Raw genomic sequence first — 19,466 nt, forward strand, 5'->3', positions numbered from 1 at the left:
TATTGATTTATTTATTTATTGCGTTATTTAATTACATATTTGTTGCATGTGCATTTATTTATGTTAGGTTATTTATGTTTACATATTTATTTATTTTGTGAATAAAGTTGGTAGCGGTTAGGAATTAAAGAATTTAAGTATGGACAGGGACAGGGGAAATAATTACCAGCTCAGGTCGAAGGGTGCTTCCGCCCAGGAAGAGGAGTTGTGGTCCACAGATGGGGAGGGTGCTGTCGGGCACGCGCCGCCGCGGGCCTCTATGGGGTTGCCGAGGACACCCCCTTCTCGGCGGCAAGATCAACAGCTGGAGGAGCCGTAAGAGCAAGCAAAGACTAAATTGCTAGACTTCGAGGCGATCGGGGCCACAGCTGACCATCTGATGGGAATGGATCCCGCTCAGCGGGCAGTACATTTTCAAGATCCGCCCGTAGATTCCACAGCCCAGTCGGCGGTGAACCTCGCCCTGGCTCAGGCGGCGGAAACATACCGCAAGTCCCAAGAAGATGGAATCAGCCAGAGCTTGCGGGACGAGATGCGGGACGGGTTTCTGGAAATTATGAAGCTGATTAATGAAGTTTTGAGACCCGCCACAAAGCAGCAGCACTTACCTGGAGGGATCGAAAGTCAGCAGCAGCAGTCGACAGCAACAAGACAACAACAGCGCCCACAGCAGCCACCACCTCCGTTTGGACGAGCGCGAGAGCCCGTGCACGACGCCCGCGGGGCGGTACCCAGGCATGGACAGACGTCCGCCGGTCATGCAACGAGGCCTACGCCACGAGTTCCGCCGAAGCCGCCCAGGAGGGCGCCAGATCCAGCCGAGATCTACTCATTCAGCCCCGACCGTTCCACCGAGGTTGAGGAGACACGTCGGGATGACAGCGTTGGTCGAAACTGGCGTGTCGAGGACTGCCGCGCAGGCGGATTCCGTGACGAACGGACGTACGTCAACTGGGATGCAGGAGTCAGTCCCCAGGTCAAAAGGGTGGATAGGTGGAACGTCTCGTTCAGCGGTGAGGACGAGCGGAACCACATCGAAGGCTTCCTGTTTCGCTTGGAGTACCTCCAGAGGCAATCGCGTTACTCATGGGCCGAGGTGATGAGAAAGGCCCTGGAGTGGTTTTGGATCCACGTGCAGCAGCACCGACTGGACAGCTGGCATCAGCTACGCCGAGCGCTGCTAGATCGGTTCCAGAGCCACGAGACGGAGCATCAGCGGATGCATCAGCTACTGCAGCGGGAGCTGCAACCCGGGGAGAGCGTAGATGATTATCTGCATGCGATGCAACCCATGCGCTGCGACCAATAGGGGAACAGGGAAGAAGCCATTAGTAAGCTCTCAGTTTTGTTTGAACCCCGACCCTAGGCTATTTCTCATGGAGCTCCAGCAGGGATAGTAGGTGAAAGAGGGTAAATTTCTTGTTAGCCAATCGTGGCCAATTTGTGGCCGAAAAGCTTCTCCTCCGCCAACGTTGTCGGTCCCCAATAAAAGGCCACGTTCTCGCCGTGGACGAGTTGGCGCCTAAAACTATATTTGTAACTCTGTTAGATGTAAGATGCCAAAAATGTATAATCCATAGTCATTTAACGATTGAAATGAAAATGGAGTAAGTTTTACCTGGGGGGGAGATGGGCCAGTCGCCAGACCGCCTGGAGTAAGCTCCGGCATGCCGGAGATGGGTGATGCCCCGAAATGTGGAGGAGGCATCACTGGATGGGTGGGCGCGTCGTGGCGGAACCAGCCAAGCCAAAAATTCGACCCAGCAGCTTAATTTTTGTTGTTTGTTTACCTTTTTGTAATGTTTAGTGATGACACTTGTAGTTTAGTCCGAGACGTCCGATTAATTCGGTATTTTAAATTGTGCGGACTGCGGGCATTGGGTCGGACCCAGCCCTGGGCACTGTGAGCTAGCCCGGCGTTAACCAAGGAATTGCAGTTCCGTTACAACTGGTATCTGTAGACAACCTTTCAAGCTCGCTTAAAAGATCGCTTAACTTTAAGCAATGGGTGTATGGCTGCACCTGCTGCGCTCTTAGCTTTTCTCCTTTCTTATCTATTTCTCTTTCTCTGCTTCTTCTGTCGCCTTATCTTTTAAGCTAAGCTACATTGTAAGCGTTTATATATATTGAAGCTAAGCGATCGGTAGTTAGTTGCAGCTCCGACCAGAGAAGTGAAAACGAAATACACAGCATTTATTCAACCTAATTATAGTTATTATTGCTTAAGGGTGGCAAATTCGTTGTCTTCCCCACAAACATTTTGGTGACCCCGACGTGATTCTTCGGCTCGGAGCCTGCAACCCAGTGTTTAAACAAATCGTTTTGCTTCGCTGTCGCTTACTGGCATTCGGTCATAAGCACACAAGCAAACTCGCATACATACCTAAATACATAACAAGCTGAGTGCATATAGCCGGCCGCTGTTTTCCGGTTACTTCGCGCTGTTAAAACAAAACAAGTGTTGTGCCAAACATTATAATTAAAGGTTTCTCGCGTTTAAGCATCGTAAATAGCGCCTTTATCATACGTGCATACATACTATACATAGCATAGTCGCGCGTTTACAAGGCAGACAATTACAGCAACAACATTGCCGAGGTTCCGTTGCATCTCTGTGACGCTGATTAATCTCTTAATTTGCGCGGTGAAAACTAAACGGGTTCATACATACCGAAGCGGCCAGAAATTTTTTTTTAATAATTCTTTTCGCTTGAGAAAATAAAAATGTCAAATACGGAAAACTCGGTTCAGCATCAAAATGAACCGCCAAGTGACGTGGACTTCCACCGCGCCAAAGCCCAATTCCTTTTGCGGCAATTGAGCTCGATGAATTATTATATAAATCCAGAGACTGTAGATCAGTTTGATGAAGCTGATTTACTGGCACGGCTGGAGTGTATTAATTCCTTAAATCTGGCCTTTGATTCCGCACAGACTTCGCTGGAAAAATTTGACTTTGCGGAGATAGCAAGCGACCATCGGATCGATTTCTCCTCGGCGTTCATGGATGTGAAGGCGAAAATAAATCGAGGTTTAGTGCTGCTTCGCAAATTTCAACTGCCGACTGCAACCGCTGCAAATTCAACATCCATAGACATTATTAATCATCCGGATCTTTCTTTCCGATCTAGGAAGCCTTGGTAGCCAATTTTGGAGCTCGGATGGATCCATGGATCCGATTCTGATTGGCCGGATTTTATTGCGACGTTCACCACGGTCATCGGAACTGAGGGCTTCGCTTGAGCCCTCGAATGCTAATTATAGAAATGCTTTGGACTTACTCAAAAATCGATTCGATAATAAAGTTCTACATTTTCAGGCACACATACAGGCCATATTTGGGTTAAAGGGTGTCGAGAATGGATCAGCCAAGGGTCTTCGGGAGTTAAGCGATTGCATGAATTCGCATCTGCGAGCAATCCGTACCCTGGCCACTACGCAACAAATCTTGGACGGATTGCTGATTCACATCGTCGCACGAAAGCTCGATCAGAGGACTTGGGAAAAAGGGGAAGAGGATTTGTCCATCAACGATCTATCTACATGGGATTCTATGGAGTCGTTCTTGCAAAGGAGGTGTCGGATGATGGAAAATTTGGATCAAGCCTTGGTAACGCAAACACCAAGCCAGCAACACAAAGCCCTGCATAGGTATAGCTTCATTGCTTCAGCTGCTAGCTCAAATCTTCCGCTATGTACGTTTTGTGATGCGAGGGATCATTATTTGCTAAAATGCTCTCGATTTGTAAATTTGAGTCCGCATCTTCGATTTAGACAAGCAAAGAAATTGCACCTGTGCCTCAATTGTTTGCGCAAGGGGCATAGTCTGCAGCAAGTCAACGCACTGCAAATATTGTCAATTGAAGCACCACTCATTGTTGCATTTCAATCAGGACCCATCTGTCCCATCCACCGTCTCATCTCTATCATCCGATCCATTTCTGAACTCTCAGCCATTAACATCATCTTCATCAGCAGTTGCATCATGTTCGCATTCATCATCCCAACCTGATCACTGTTCATCAAACCCTTCACCAAAACCCACAAATATTCTGCCAATTAATTACGTGTTGCTTCCAACCGCTATTATATATGTGAGAAATAAGGCTGGAGAATTTGTGCCTTGCTGATCAATTTTAGACTCGGCGTCTCAGCTAAACTTCATTACTTCTCGCCTAGCGAATCAACTCAATTCAAATCACCGAAAGTCCCGTACACTAGTCTCTGGGATTGGTGAATCTTCTCTGAATTGTGATAGGACAGTCGACATTCAAGCGCAATCCCGGGATGCAAGCTATCGTGCCTCATTCTCCGCGGTTGTGTCTGATAGTATCACTGAGTATCAACCCCATTTCGATATAAACGCAGTATCCTGGAAAAATCCGGAAAAATGTTTCGCTCGCTGATCCTCACTTCAATCGATCAGATCGCATTGATCTTATAATTGGTGCTGGCCTCTTTTTTAAAATAATGGCTACGGGACAAATTCATTTGGATAGCGCGTTGCCAACTCTTCAGAACACCAAACTTGGTTGGATCGTGTCTGGAGGGCTGCCAAGTGCGTCTACTCCTCAGTCTGTCTTAGCTGCCGTCGTCAACGAACCTATCTGATGATGACACACAGCTGCTTTCTTGGCTACAAAGCTGTCTGACGACAAGAGCTATTCGCATGCAGGATCACAAGCGTTGCTGACCACATTGCGGAAGAGTTATTGGCCAATTCGAGGCCGCAAATGCGTATCAAGCCGTTCTGCCCCACGATGACGATATAGTTGGAATAGTACCTCTTCCAACGGGGGGAGTATGTTCGGAGCAGACCGCTAGCGCCTAATTGTGCGCGCATGGCTGTATGGCTGCACCTGCTGCGCTCTTAGCTTTTTTCTTTTCTTATCTATTTCTCCCTCTCTGCTTCTTCGCCTTATCTTTTAAGCTAAGCTACATTGTAAATTCTTGTAATTCTTCATTTCATCTTTCCAAGTGAACGGACGTGTTTTTTTCTTGCGCTCTCGTTTTGTATTAAAGATTGATTCTAACCACCGGGGTTAACTTAAATTTTCTAATTTGTGTTTATAACTTCCCGTTCACTTCGCGTGTGCATGCAGCTATTCTAATTTGTGTACATAATTGGCTTTATTTTCCAATTTAGTTGTGCTGCTAGTGTTAGCTTTTGCATATTTTGCATTCCTTTTTGTGCCTTCTTCGCCTAGCTTTTGTTTGCGCCGTCGCAACAGCTAAACGATTTATTTACTTATCTCCCACGCTCTCTCACTCTCTCGCTTTAGCTGTGCCGCTGCACTTCTTATCTAATCTGAACTTATTCGCTCTCCCGCTCTCTCGCTCTCGCTGAGACTCTTCACTTCTTTCTTAATTGCTCTGCTTTTATTTTTTCAAAGTACAAGTACAGTGGTAAGTCTATACAATGTCCGGAAATATTGTCTGTTTCGTCAAAGCCTGCAAAAAGGCAATTGTTGCAGGTGACCTTACAATCGGCTGCTGGCTGTGCGACAACGTCATGCACGCCAAGTGTATTGGAGTTGCAGCTCGGACGGTGGACGATGTAAAAAAAAACATCGGTCTGCGTTTCTGTTGTGAGGCCTGTCGCGATGTAGAAAGGGAGATGATGTCTTTCATGCGGCAAACCAAAAGCGGTTTTAAGTGCATTTTAACGAGTTTTCGTAAAACTCTTGATATGTTCTTGGCGCTGGACACCCAATTTAATAGCCTAACGCTATTAAATGAGTCTCCTAGGCGCAAAAAAACTGCTACTGGTGGGCAGCATGTAGACGGACCCCAACTACCTGCAACGGGCTCTCAGCAGCAGCCTCCCTCGGCACAGCCCTCGACCTCAGCATTAATTCCAAGAGTGCTGAGATCGAGCGCTAGAAAAGATTCGGTATCCGAATGTGCAGCGGGAGTGCCCGTACCGCCGGTGATTTCTGTTCTATCGCCTGGGGGGTCGCAAATATTGACCCCTCAAAGTCCCGTTCACATAAATATATCTGCCCAGGGTGTTAGGCCCGGAATACCGGCCGACAATGGCACGGCGGATAACCAATCTGCCTTGCCAAAAGCCCTTATAGCTGTTCCACCAACGAGACATATTTTTGTCTCGCGGCGCTCCCCTGACCAAACATCGGAAGATGTTCTCGCCTTTATACAAGGCAAAACCAGACCCGAAAAAATTAAGATAAAGGTGGAAAAGTTCAAATTTTTTTACGCAAGGGACATTTCATCTTTCAAAATAAATGTCCCTAACGAGCTCTTTAACACTATTTGCTCTCCCAACTTCTGGCCAGAGTACATCGTTGTTAAGGAGTTCGAGGCGAAGAAAAAGAAAAAACGGCCTGTAGGAATAACTCTTCCTAGGCCTAATGATACCACTGCGCCTTCTACGTCTTCCAATCCCCACCCAAAAAACTAACCTACTCCTTAGGTATTTCCTATCAGAATGCAAGAGGCTTACGTAGTAAGCTCCCTAACTTGTATTCTGATAGCCTTTCGTTTGCATCTCAGGTTATTGTGCTCACAGAAACCTGGTTAAAGCCGGAGATTCTGAGCTCCGAAGTTTTTCCAGCTGTGTTCACAGTATATCGGCTAGATCGCCCTATCAGGCGCGGGGGTGGAGTTCTAATAGCGGTGGACTCCTCACTCACGTCAGAATTATTAACCTTCGAGGAATGTAACGATGTTGAATTCCTCTGTGTGAAGCTATCTATCAAAGGTAGCTCCATTTTTATTACCTGTTCCTACATACCTCCACTGTCGGAACTTCCTATTTATTGGAATCACCTTTCCGCTATTCAGATGGTTTCCAGTAGACTTTTGGATAGAGACCAGTTGGTAGTTCTAGGAGATTTTAATATCCCTGGTGCTATTTGGTGCTCAAATAATTCCACCAATACTCTCCATACACATACACAACATGACTTTATCGCTGGCTTGTTTGACATTTCGCTGTCTCAAGTCAACCATGTTCGAAATTCCTTACAGCGCTTGCTCGATCTTTGCTTCGTCTCTGATCCTGCGAGAGTCAGTTTAGCAAGGGTGGCGCCTCTGACGCAGCCCGAAGATCCTTATCATCCAACTTTCGATGTGACTCTTGATATTGGGTGTGACGTACAGAATATTTCTGATCGTCCAGCCAATAAAGTCCTATGTTTTCGCAAAACGGACTTTGAACGGTTGAATAATTTTATAAACGAGTTCAATTGGTCTGATCTATACATGTGCACTGACATGGCAGTTGCCGTTGATATTTTTTACAGTGCCATGAATTCATTTTTTACTGAATGTGTTCCGTTATATTATCCGCCAAGCTCGAATAAACCGCCGTGGTTTAATAAAGAGTTGAGCCGACTTAAAAATAAAAAATCTAGACTGTACGCTAAATTTAAAATCACCGGTTCTCAATCTGCCCTTTCATTTTATTTATCAGCTCGGTCAAACTTTACCGTGCTGAACGCGCAGTGTTATAAAAACTATTTAACTCGTTGTAGGGCCCAGTTCCCAGTTCTCTTTTAGATCTTCATCGTGTCAAGCCAGTTTATTCGCCAGGTCCCGACGGAATTCCTGGCTGTGTGCTCAGGTATTGTGCCGACGCCCTGTGCTATCCCCTTCTGAAATTGTTTACCTTGTCCTTAGAAACCTCTCACTTTCCCATTATTTGGAAGGAATCGTTTATTATTCCTCTCCACAAAAAAGGTAGCAAATTGGATGCCAGCAATTATAGAGGAATCTCTAAGTTGTCGGCCATCCCTAAATTATTTGAAAACATTATCACCCCTCACTTACAGCACCTTTGTAGATCGGTTATTTCTCCATGTCAACATGGTTTTATGAAGCGAAGATCAACAACAACAAATCTTTTGGAGCTCTCTTCCTATATTATAAAGGGCTTCCATAATAATTGTCAGACAGATGTAATCTATACTGATTTCAGTAAAGCATTTGACTCTGTTAACCATTCTCTCCTCGTTAGAAAACTCGATTCAATGGGTTTTCCAAGTGATCTTCTTAATTGGATCTCAAGTTATTTGAATGGCAGGACGCAAAATGTCCTCTTTAAGAATAATTATCCAATGTTCTAAGAGTTACATCTGGCGTCCCGCAAGGAAGCCATTTGGGACCCTTATTGTTTACATTATTTAAAAATGACCTGCCCAAAGTCTTGACTAACTCCAGAGTACTTATGTACGCGGATGACGTCAAGCTTTGCGTGCAATACAATGACGTTGCCTGCCAGTCGGATTTACAAACAGATCTTAATAATTTTCAAACTTGGTGCCGTGTAAACTTATTAAACTTAAATGGCTCGAAATGCAAGCTAATGACATTCTCTCGTGTCGTTCCTAAGCTTGCTACTTACACGTTGAACTGCTGCTCTTTGGAAAGAATTAATACTGTTGACGATTTGGGCGTCCGCTTGGACCCAAAACTTGACTTTATTGATCATATTTCGTCTATGGTGAATAGAGCCAGGGGTGTGCTTGGATTTATTAAACGGTGGTCGAAGGAATTCAATGACCCCTATGTTACTAAATCCTTATATACTTCCTTAGTTCGTCCTATCCTAGAATATGGATGCTGCGTTTGGAGCCCTCAGTACGGCGTCCATAGTAAACGCATTGAGTCGGTTCAAAAGAACTTTTTACTTTTCGCTCTACGCGGTTTAAATTGGGATGCAAACCAAAGATTACCTTCCTACTCTAGTGGACTCCTATTAATTAACTTGCCGTCCTTAGCCAATCGTAGAACGATGCTAGGGATAACCTTTATTTTTAACCTTATCCATGGTGATGTGGAAAGTGCTGACTTGTTGAGTCAGCTTAATTTCCATGTACCATGTAGAGCCACTAGATCCTATATCCCATTAGTGTTGCGCCACTGTAGGACCTCCTTTGAACTGCATGAACCTTTTAGAGTGTTATGTGCAAATTATAATGATTTGTACACACTAATCTCTAACGTAGATACCCTTCCCAAATTAAAATCTTTAATACTAACACACTTAGTAAGCATGCAAGCTAACAATCTGGCAGCACGCCGGTAGTTCAATTTTCCTCGTATTCTGTCCTATATTTTCCATCGCGCCTACTAACACCTAACCCAAACAGGCACGTGCCTGGTGTCATACGGGCCACTTGAATGTACTGACCTTAGTGCATCAACGTCCAAGAGAATAAACGTTTATATATATTGAAGCTAAGCGATCGGTAGTTAGTTGCAGCTCCGACCAGAGAAGTGAAAACGAAATACACAGCATTTTATCAACCTAATTATAGTTATTATTGCTTAAGGGTGGCAAATTCGTTGTCTTCCCCACAAACACCCATGTAATGCATAATATAACACCAAAACAAAAAAAATGCTGGAAAACAGCTTTTGGAATTGGAGGACTTACGCTTCATTTCGTTTTCTCACTTCCAGTGAATCAAATATCAGGTTCCGTAAGACCCTTAAACAATGACTCCTTAAACTTAATGCATTGCAAGCTTAGTGACCAAAATCTAATAATTATTGACGAAGTCTCGATGGTCGGATCCAAAACTTTTTGATATTTGGAAAAAAGAGTTCGACAAATGTTAAGAAGCTAAGACGTTATTTTTGGGGGTAAGTCAAATATAGTGTACGGAGATCTGAAGCAGCTTATCCCAGTATGAGATGGATGGATAGTCTTGGAAAATATATCAAATCCGTATAATATTTTGTCTGACACAAACCTTTGGAGAATTTTTAATTTTATTTAGTTAATAATGCTGTAACGAGACGATCATGCATTTGCTATGTCTTTTAATAACATGAAGCCAACATGATGTTGAGCTCTTTAGGCAAAGAGTTGTCGCGCCAACCGAAATTCCAAATGACGCTATCCATCTATTTACTTCTCAAATCGCCACAGAAGAGTTCGTTTCAACTGCCATTGATCCTGTAAAAACAGCTAACATGTCAGTAGGAATCAATGAAATTACTCTAAGAAATGCCGAAAATATGAAAACGTCCGAAACCCAGGGACTGCCATATATGTTATACTACACCCGAAAACAACAGCGAAGTATATGTTTTCCAATTCCAATTAATGCAAATTGACAACTGCTTAGCTAACAAAGTTATATTAGTAATTATGATTAAGTTTTTAGATCCTTACGTTGGTGCCATGTCCAGGTCAAAAGTTGGGAGAAATTATAACCCAGATTGGACTCCTATTCAAAAAACAACTAGTGTCTTTCGAAGCGGTAGGTCAGGGCATTCTTCGGTTGATCCTTTACACAAAAGTCAAGGCGTCACCAAATGTCAAATCGCTGTGTAGCTTAAAAGAGGCATTAAGCGAGCTTCGCTCTACGTAGGATGCATCAGGGAAACAAGCGCATCGGGTCTTTTCCTTTTCGGAGACTTTGTTCCTCCAACAAGTTTTGGAGATACAAATGTCCAAGCTGAGATAGAAAGCTTGAGAGGAGAATTACAATACAATACAAATTCTTGGTCAATAGTCTTGATCAAGCTATTTTAATATATTACCACAACGTTGGGTATTTTCGGGCTCAACGCGAAGACATTGCCACCGACAAAATCAGTTATTCTGCTAACTTCTTTTGCTTACTTAAAACCTGGACTCTTCCCCAGGAAAAGTACAATTTAAGGACTTCAACATTATAAGAAATATTGATGGTAATCGTTAAAATGGTATTGGGAAAAACGGAATACTAATTTATGCTAAACAAATTATTTTACCAAATGTGCAATTTCTTTTTGAGACAAAGAAATCGCCAAGCCCCAGAGAAATATATGAATCGATTGTTTAGTTTTTAAATATCTTGACATGTGATTGTCTATAGAAGTCTGGGATTTCCTGTTCCAACATTTCGAAATGAAGCTGACGTACGCAAAATAGATAATAATAATGTAGAAATATTGGAAGATTTTATTATTGCAAGTCTTCAACGAGCTATGTTTTGAAAGAAAACTTGAATGATTGTAATCTTAACCCTATTAATAATTACGAAACAAATTTTCTGGGTATTTTCTGACACTCGGATTCCAGAAGCTTTTGATCTCATATATGTTATTATACCACTTATGGCCATTATGAAGGCATTTTCTCTACGTATAGCTTGTAAGCTAGTTAAAGTTATAAGAAAAAAAAAATTGTTTTTATATATCGCCTTGTAAATAAAACTATTTTCATTCTACATTATCAACATATTAAAGTAAAAATTTGCAATGTATTTGATGTATTTTTTGTTTGAATGTATTTTAGCTTTAGTTTCACCTTCCTATTAAGTAACTTACTTATTTAAACTTCGGCTTGCCGAAGAAAGCTTCTTTTTTTGGTTTGTTTACATTTCTTATTGCAGATATTTGGAATACTTCCTGGAGGACGTGCAGTTTAACCCTGAACCTAACCATGAACCTGCAGCCGCAAAACGCGCGAATGTGGCCACATGAACGAGCTGGCAGACGGAAATTCTTGTCCCAGTTTGAAAGTCTGAGGTTATGTAAAAAACACTTGTAGTTGTCTATTTCAAGGTTTTAATAAACACTTTAATTAATAAAAACTGTATGGTCATAGTACCATTAAAAGTATTGTTTTTAAACCTTCGCCATGCATACGAGTAGAGTTAGGCGCTCATTGGAGGATAAGGCCAGAAGGTGGTACTGGCTGCTTAAGGCAGTAATCACCCGAGTCTGACAAATAAAGTCCGGATATACAAGTCCATACTTACCCCACTTGGAGATAATTACTGTTGTTGAGTGGTTCATCCGTAACGTAGACTTAGCGAGGGACCTTAAAGTTCTCTTGATTGGGGATATTATCAATAAACAAGCCAAACACTATATGAATAAACTTACGTCACACCCAAATATCCTTGCCAGGAGAATTGCATTTCGCGGATTCGGCGAAGACTCAAAAGGATTCATCCCTCTTACCTTCCATGGAAGATGATTAAATAAACTCCTTGCTACTACCCAATTATCCTACTTATAACTCTTACTCTTTTGTAAATTTCTATTGATGACTCTCCACACACTATTGTTTAAGTTGCTTCACCTCTGTTTATGGGGAAGACAACGAATTTGCCACCCTTAAGTAATATTTATAACGCACGAATAGGTTATTATATGCTGTGTATATTTTCGTTTTCACTTCTCTGGTCGGAGCTGCAACTACCGATCGAATGCTTGCCTTTAACATATATCAAAACGCTTACAATATAGCTTAGCATAAAGATAAGGCGACAGAAGAAGAAGAGATAGAGAAATAGATTACGAAAGAGAAAAGCTAAGAGCGCAGCAGGTGCAGCCATACACCCATGCGCGCATGATTAGGCGCTAGCGGTCTGCTCCGAGCAACCTCATTAACATAAAAGATTTAATTCAGTTCAGTTTAAAATAAATAAAAGTTAAAAAAAAAATTAAAAAAAATGCTTTTAAAATAACCGAACTAAAAAGAAGAAAAAAAATTTATAATTGCAAACAAAATTATTAAATTCTGAGCAATAGTATATTATTATAAACAAGATCACTAAATTCAGCGTTAAAAGCGTGGCCTCTTAGGGCCTCTTTGTTGCATGGTGTTTTTCCTGTTAACATTGAGCAATCAAGTTCTTCAATGCGAATACCGTTTAGGATCTATAAAAGAATTTATCAATCCTGAAGATTCTAATCAGGATAATGAAATTTTTTTAATCAAATTATTGCATTGTCATCGGTCCTTGAGAAGTATGCAAATACAAAAGGACATTTGGAACAACATAAAAAAAGTATTGTTGGAAGACTGGTCGCCTTTTTATTCACTGGTACAAAAAATTTAACTTCGATGAAAATAAATAAATTTTTTGCATCGTGCAATAGAAGAGAATGCACAATTTTTACTCGATTACAATAGAAGGGAATGCACAAACAAAAATACTAGGATTCATCCGAACACTATCATAGCTTCAGATTCCTTTCGAGTAATACAAAAAATAATAAGACATCATCATCATAAGATAATTAATATTAAAAATCAATTGTTATTTAAATCAATAAACCAATTTAATTTAAATTTAAAATTTAATATATGTATAGTATATATTCACATTTTATATTATACATTTTTTTATTTTATTATCATAAATGCACATATCTTTGTATATGCGTAAATAACAAATCAAGTTTTCTGTATAATTACATATTTTCTAATATAACGTTTTAAGGAATTAGTCTTATTAGTTAGTTTAAAAACTGCAAACGTAGCCAGAATACATATATTTACCTGGGGTGCTTTATGAACTGCAGTTGTGTACTTTTTGTGTTAGTGTAAGTATTTAAACAATAGATTCTATACATGTCATATTTTTGAAAAATGTAATTTTGCATTCATAACTCGGTTTGGATTAGGTTATAATCTTTTTTGTTTTATTTAATTGAGAAATTCTAAGATACACAATAAAATACAAATTCATAGCGTAATTTTAAACCTCTCATCAAAGGCAATATCTTTATTGCTGTTTTCATCATCAGATCATTAAATTTTTCTTCGTTTCCTTTATCACGTACTTGATATCGTTTACGAACACTTGGTTTCGCAAGTAAACTCGTTGACTTTCCCATGTGAGACATTGGTACATCTGGAGCTTCCTAAAAATATAATTTTTGATGTTATAAGAACATTAGTACAAGCAAATCAGTGAAAAAGTTATAGCAGAGTGGCCGAGTGAGATATCCACGGTACAAAAAGCGTGTGCGTTGAATAATGGGGCAGTATAGATATCTACAGTGCCCACTGTACCACAAAATAAAAGACATTAAGTTACAATGTATAAAAGAGGCACGAAAGAGAAAAGAATTACAAGTAATATAGTCGTGTCTGTCTAACTCAAGGAATATCATTAAGAGAGACAAATGTATACATAGCTCACAGTTATACATGGAAAGAGCATAAGAAAAAGGAATAGGGGGAATGGGAATGGGCTGACACTCACAGTGGAAAGAGGTGGAACAGAAAAAATAAAGATTCTAAACAAAACGAAGCTTTTTACAACAACAAAAGTGATCTTTTTCACGATGCCTGCACGCGGAATTAGGCGTAAAAAAATGGTTGACAGCGTTAGGACGCCAAAAGTCCGGCTTTAAAGTGGAGCTTTTAGCTCGGTTACAAGCTATCTCGCTGGAGACGCGTGGAGACCCACCAACTGAAGGGAGTATCAACAGAAAGTGAAGAAATTCGTGGCAGAGGCGAATGTAGCTGCATCAATATTTGGCGCAGCAAGAGCTGCAGGTGGGAGACGCGCAGGAGGCTATGCTCGATCTGCGACTTTGATATGGAGCAGATTTCGCAAATTCAAATGCCAGCATGGCCGTGTTGCAGCAAACAAATCAATACATGTTCACCAAGTTCATGACGTCATCGCGGTTAACATCGAAAATTCTGGCAATGTTGACCAACGTCACATCGATAATGTAAACAAAATTTTAGAATCACCTTTCAATTCAAATTTTTCAGAATGCCAATGGGCCGTAAAGCTTCGTCTACGGTGTTTTTGAGATTTCTAAGCAAGATTTTCGATGATCTTATTAGATAGCCAGCAGGGATATTGAGGAAAGTTTGGAGATCTGGAAGGATATATTTCTCAGATTAGCTCAATATATTTGGGATTCATTATAAATGGTGAAGGCATAAAAGCGGATGATAAAGGTTCCAAACAAAACACAATCCGTACAAAGTCTCCTGGGCTTGTATTATTACTTCCGTAGGTTCATAAAAGATTTTTTCACGTTTGCGAAACCATTATATGATCTTTTGAGAAAAGATGAAAAATTTAAGTTTGAGGAGAAGGAAATGAACTGCTTTTATCGCTCAGGGAAAAATTGGAGCAAGCCCCTGTGTTAGCAGTTTACAATTACAAAGACGACGTATAACTGCACTGTGATGTCAAAAGAAGGAAGATGGAAAATTACACCCCATATTTTATTTTTCGAAACGGTTGCAACGCTTGTGCATTGCAGAGGCTAAATATCATAGTTTCGAGCTGGAAACTATGACCATTATTCACGCATTGCGCATATTTAGAATATATATATTTGGGAAACATTTCAAAATTGTGACTAACTGCAATTCACTCACCCTAACGCTTAATAAGATTGAATTTAATCAGTCAAGTGGGCGTTAGAGCTCCAAAATTACGACTATGAGCTCGTACATAGAGAGGGCAAAAGAATGCAGCGTTTCGACGCTGAGATGCACGAATATTTTGATAGTACAATCCTATAAGTTTGAAGATAATTTAGTAATTTGTCAAGCCAAGGATCCAAAAGTTCGAAATATTAAAAAGCAGTTGGCAGTGTAGCATTTTCCCCGAAAACAGGCAAATACTGCATTCCGAAAGGGAAAAACCTTTCGAACTAATTCACACTACATTTATATACAACAAAAACCACTAACACAAAGGAGGTTATTACAAAGGAATATTTTAGAGCATACAGCAAACCTAAATGCATAATTTCAGATAGGGGATAGAGTTTGATGATTTTTTATTAGAGTTTGAAATCAAGCATATGAATGGCTAATGGACAGGTCGAAAGAGTTAACAGAATGTCTAGAACCAATGATTGCAAAACTGATAGAACTAGAGAAAGGCATATACTGGGACATTTTTATAGATACCCTTCAGTACCAATCCTTTAGGATTCAGGTCTGAATCAGGTTGGAATGTTCTAGACTACATCCTGAATCATTAGGGAGCTTTCATACAAGCCATCCAGGAATCTGCATACAGTAGGCGTTAGCAAACCTGAATTCGGACTACCTGAGGAATTTTTAGGGAATCATTAAGGAATCCTGCTAGGAATTTGTCATGAATTTCGACACGAATTCCCCCCTGAATCAGAAGGGAATTTCGGAAGGGATTCTGAACAGAATCATACAGGGATTTGGGACGGAATCAGGCAGTAATCATGGGGAATTCAGAGAAGAATCAGGTAGGACACTCAAAGGAGTAAGGAAAACGTGTAAAAGATCCCCGGAACCCCCCGCCCCATAGTAAATATCTTTGGGCCAATTGAACTAGCTGATTGGACTTTTTTGGATTCTATAGACGACATTTTATATTCTGCTTTTGACATTAATATCCCATCAAAATTTTTCCAGTCTACGTAATCACCCATTGGCTGTTTTGTAGCCTCTTCGTATCCTTATTCTCTTCCATATTCTAATTCCTTTTTCATGTCCGCTATATGCGAAGACGATGTTTTTGAGAATATCAAGACACTAAAGCCTTCCTTTTCTTCTGGTCCAGTCTCGTTCCTAGCTGTGTTGAGACTCTGTGCTGGTGCTTTATGTCGACCTCTGTCAATTCTTTTTTAGATGTCTCTTCGGCTTTTATTTTTTCCAGAAATTTGGAAGGATCTTTCATCATTCCTTTTCATAAAAAGAGCAGTAAATCTGATATCGAAAAATACAGAGGAATTGCAAAGCTTAGTGCTATTCCCAAGTTATTCAAACTTCTGATTACTGCGCAGCTGCAGCACCAATGCCGGTCAATTATGCACGGCAAGCAGATCAACGTCTATAAACCTTCTTGAATTTTTTCCTGTCATTTGAAAATGTTTCAAATTGAATTTCCAAACGGACATTATCTTCACCGACTTCAGCAAAGCTTTTGACTCGGTAGATCACCTACCATTACTAAAAAAAAACTTAAGCTCTTGGGATTCCCTGTTTTATTAACTAACTGAATTGCAACATATTTATCCAATCATACTCAACGTGTTGCCTTTAAGCACTCTCTCTCAAACCGGGTTTTCGTTACTCCTGGCGTTCCTTAAGGGAGCCACCTTGGGCCACTTCTTTATATCTCACTCGTTCGTCCTATTCTTGAATATGGTTCGTGAGTGTAAAGTATTAAGACCTTATTGAATCTGTTCAAAAACAATTCCATTTATTTGCTCTACGAGGATTAAACTGAGACCCACATCGTCGTCTTTCTTCTTATGCCGACAGGCTATGACTTCTAAGCCTCCCCACCCTAAAGGATCGTTGAACCTGCCACGGCGTTATGTTTATTTTTAAGCTTATTAACGGTCAAATTTGCTCCACATACCTAATAAGCAAATTACGACTCGCTGTCCCTGTCGCCCTTAATGTGTATAAGACGAACCTTGACGAGCATGATCCTTTCCGTGTTCTATGTTCCATGTATAATAAATAATATTTTCTGTTACATGTTGAATTGTGCATCGAGATGAATGTTCATAATCTGTGAAAACACTTATTCTTGCCTCTGCCCATCTGATGTAAGTCGGAGCACATCGTTAAAAAAACACTCCTTTGTATTGTACAGAGGTAAGGGTATAATTTAAGAATTGCAGACATATTGCAGTTTATTTTATAAATAAATAATAGTAATAAATAAATAATAATAAATGCAACTTTGCAGTTAGTCTTCTATATACTTTTACTCGTATACATGTCGGAACAGACCGGATCGGGCGACTATATCATATAGCTCCCATACAAACGATCGCTATAGAAAATTCAAAACTGTGAATGTAAAACTGTAAATATACCAGGTATTGGTGAATGAAATGAAGGCAGGCATTACTTTTTTATTGCTGGGGTGTTATGTACCATTGGGACGTTTGGTTTTTTAGTCTATTCTGTTTGTGGGATAGTATTTCATGAGGTGTTGCGTGATGTCCTTGGAGTTTTGGTTTTCAGTTAGTATTAGAGGATTTTTGTGAGGTTCCCTAGCTGCCTTGTCGGCTCTTTGGTTGACTTTTATAACCATGTGGCTTGGGATCCAAACTAATTATATTTTTGGAGCTTGGTAATTGTTTCTGAAAGTGGTGGTAGGTAGTAGGAATTCCTTTTGGTGTTATGGAGGATGGGGAATCGGTTCATATAGCATATTTGCCTGTATTTTTATAGCAGGTTTTTAAAGGCTTCCAGTATAGCTATAAGTTCGCTTGTAAGGACAGAGTATTGCTGTAATGGGATAAGTATGTGTTTGTGGCTTTTAGGATTGTTTCTTATAGCACTCTTTTAAAGGCCGTCAGCCGATAGGGTGTACAGGGGGATCAACGGATGACTGTGTCATCCGCCGTAACTGTGTACACCATCGGTAGTGCGACTATACTCTCCAAGCGAGGGCGGCTGGAAGCAGGTCCCCAATCGAGGCTCGACCGGGGATGCTGACCAATTGTAGTCGGGCGGAATTAGCCAGTCTTTAATCAGCCTCCCCTCAAGTCAGGTGTGTGACGCGACCCGTGCACACTGACTTCCAGGTTCGCAGCTGAGAGGTTAATCCAGCTGTGTCTGCACGGAGCCTTCCCAGGGCCAGGCAACCCTGGGTCGTAAGTGGCCTTGCCGCAGTTTTGGGGCGAAGCTGCTGTCGACCTGTTTTTAAAGCTCCAAAAGCCCCTCTGGCCCGCTGCGCTTGCCAGGTCGAGCAAAGCGAGCGTTCATGAATTGAAATGACCTCCACAAACCGAGCTTCGGAACTCCCGGGAGAGGATAAACCATAAAAACTGTCAACGGAGGACGAGAAGGAGATGCTGAGGCCGAGATTGGTCGCGGCATCTCACAATGTATCGGAGACCGACGAAGAAGAGTCGCAATCCGAGGGGAGGTCGAGTAGCACTCCCCAATCTAAACATACAGGTGGGGCTCAGCTGGGCTCCACCTCATAGAGGGCGCAAATTTCTCACCATCAGACACGAGTGAGGGTCAACAAGATAGCCATGAACGGGGCTGAGGGCAAGACTGAACCTCGGGATGCCGGGGACAAGGCCAAATTCCTTGCGGAGATCGCGGAATTCGAGGCAAACAAAACGGCTAACCCGTCGGCGTTCCAGCCCTCGAAGGCGAAGCAAATTCGTTCACAGGAATTGAGCGAAAGTGTACCTAAGAGAGCGAAGGCCCCAAAGGGTAAGCCGAGAGCGATTAACTTTGTCAGCAAGACAAAGAAATTTAGCGAGGTGGCCAGAGACAGTCTTGCTATGGCTCTGATGGATGAGCTCAATGACGACGGTCGGAGAAGTGGGAGGAGATCGAGGCCAAGTTGGACGACAAGGTAACCGATAGGTTGGTTAGCATGGTTGATAGATAGGTTGGACGACATGGTCATCGACGACAAATCTCCTGACGCCACCCCCACCAACATCGATGTCGAGAATCGTGCAGATTAACCTGAAGCGCAGCTCGCACGCTTCAGCTAATCTCACGATCCTTCTAAGGGAGAGGGATATCGACATCGGTTTGATACAGGAGCCTTGGACCAGGGTCGGGCACGTCGCTGGACTGAGAATCCAAGGATACACACTACTGTGCATAAACTCGAATGGTAGGTCGAGAGCTTGCATTGTAATTAAGAATCACTTTAATGCTTTTCTCTGTCTCAATCTCAGCACACCTGACCTAGCAGTGGGCAGATTCGTGGCGGCGGATGGGAGCGGAGTCACCTTATCATCTGCGTACATGACCCATGACG

At 41.7% G+C, this 19,466-nt stretch overlaps 1 protein-coding gene and 1 pseudogene across 1 annotated transcript; one reads left to right on the plus strand and one right to left on the minus strand.

Annotated features, from left to right (window-relative positions):
• Nucleotides 1-19,466, minus strand: part of LOC147644810 (uncharacterized) — a 40,511-nt pseudogene that overhangs the window by 6,509 nt on the left and 14,536 nt on the right.
• LOC147644812 (uncharacterized) lies at nucleotides 238-1,309 on the plus strand. Its single transcript, XM_086840528.1, has one exon. The coding sequence runs from the start codon at nucleotides 380-382 to the stop codon at nucleotides 1,307-1,309; it is 930 nt and encodes a 309-aa protein (XP_086696654.1). The 5' UTR covers nucleotides 238-379.

This window comes from Drosophila serrata, unplaced genomic scaffold (genome assembly GCF_035046125.1).
Source record: "Drosophila serrata isolate PLE 108 unplaced genomic scaffold, ASM3504612v1 contig_89, whole genome shotgun sequence".
Classification (NCBI taxonomy): Eukaryota; Metazoa; Arthropoda; class Insecta; order Diptera; family Drosophilidae; genus Drosophila; species Drosophila serrata.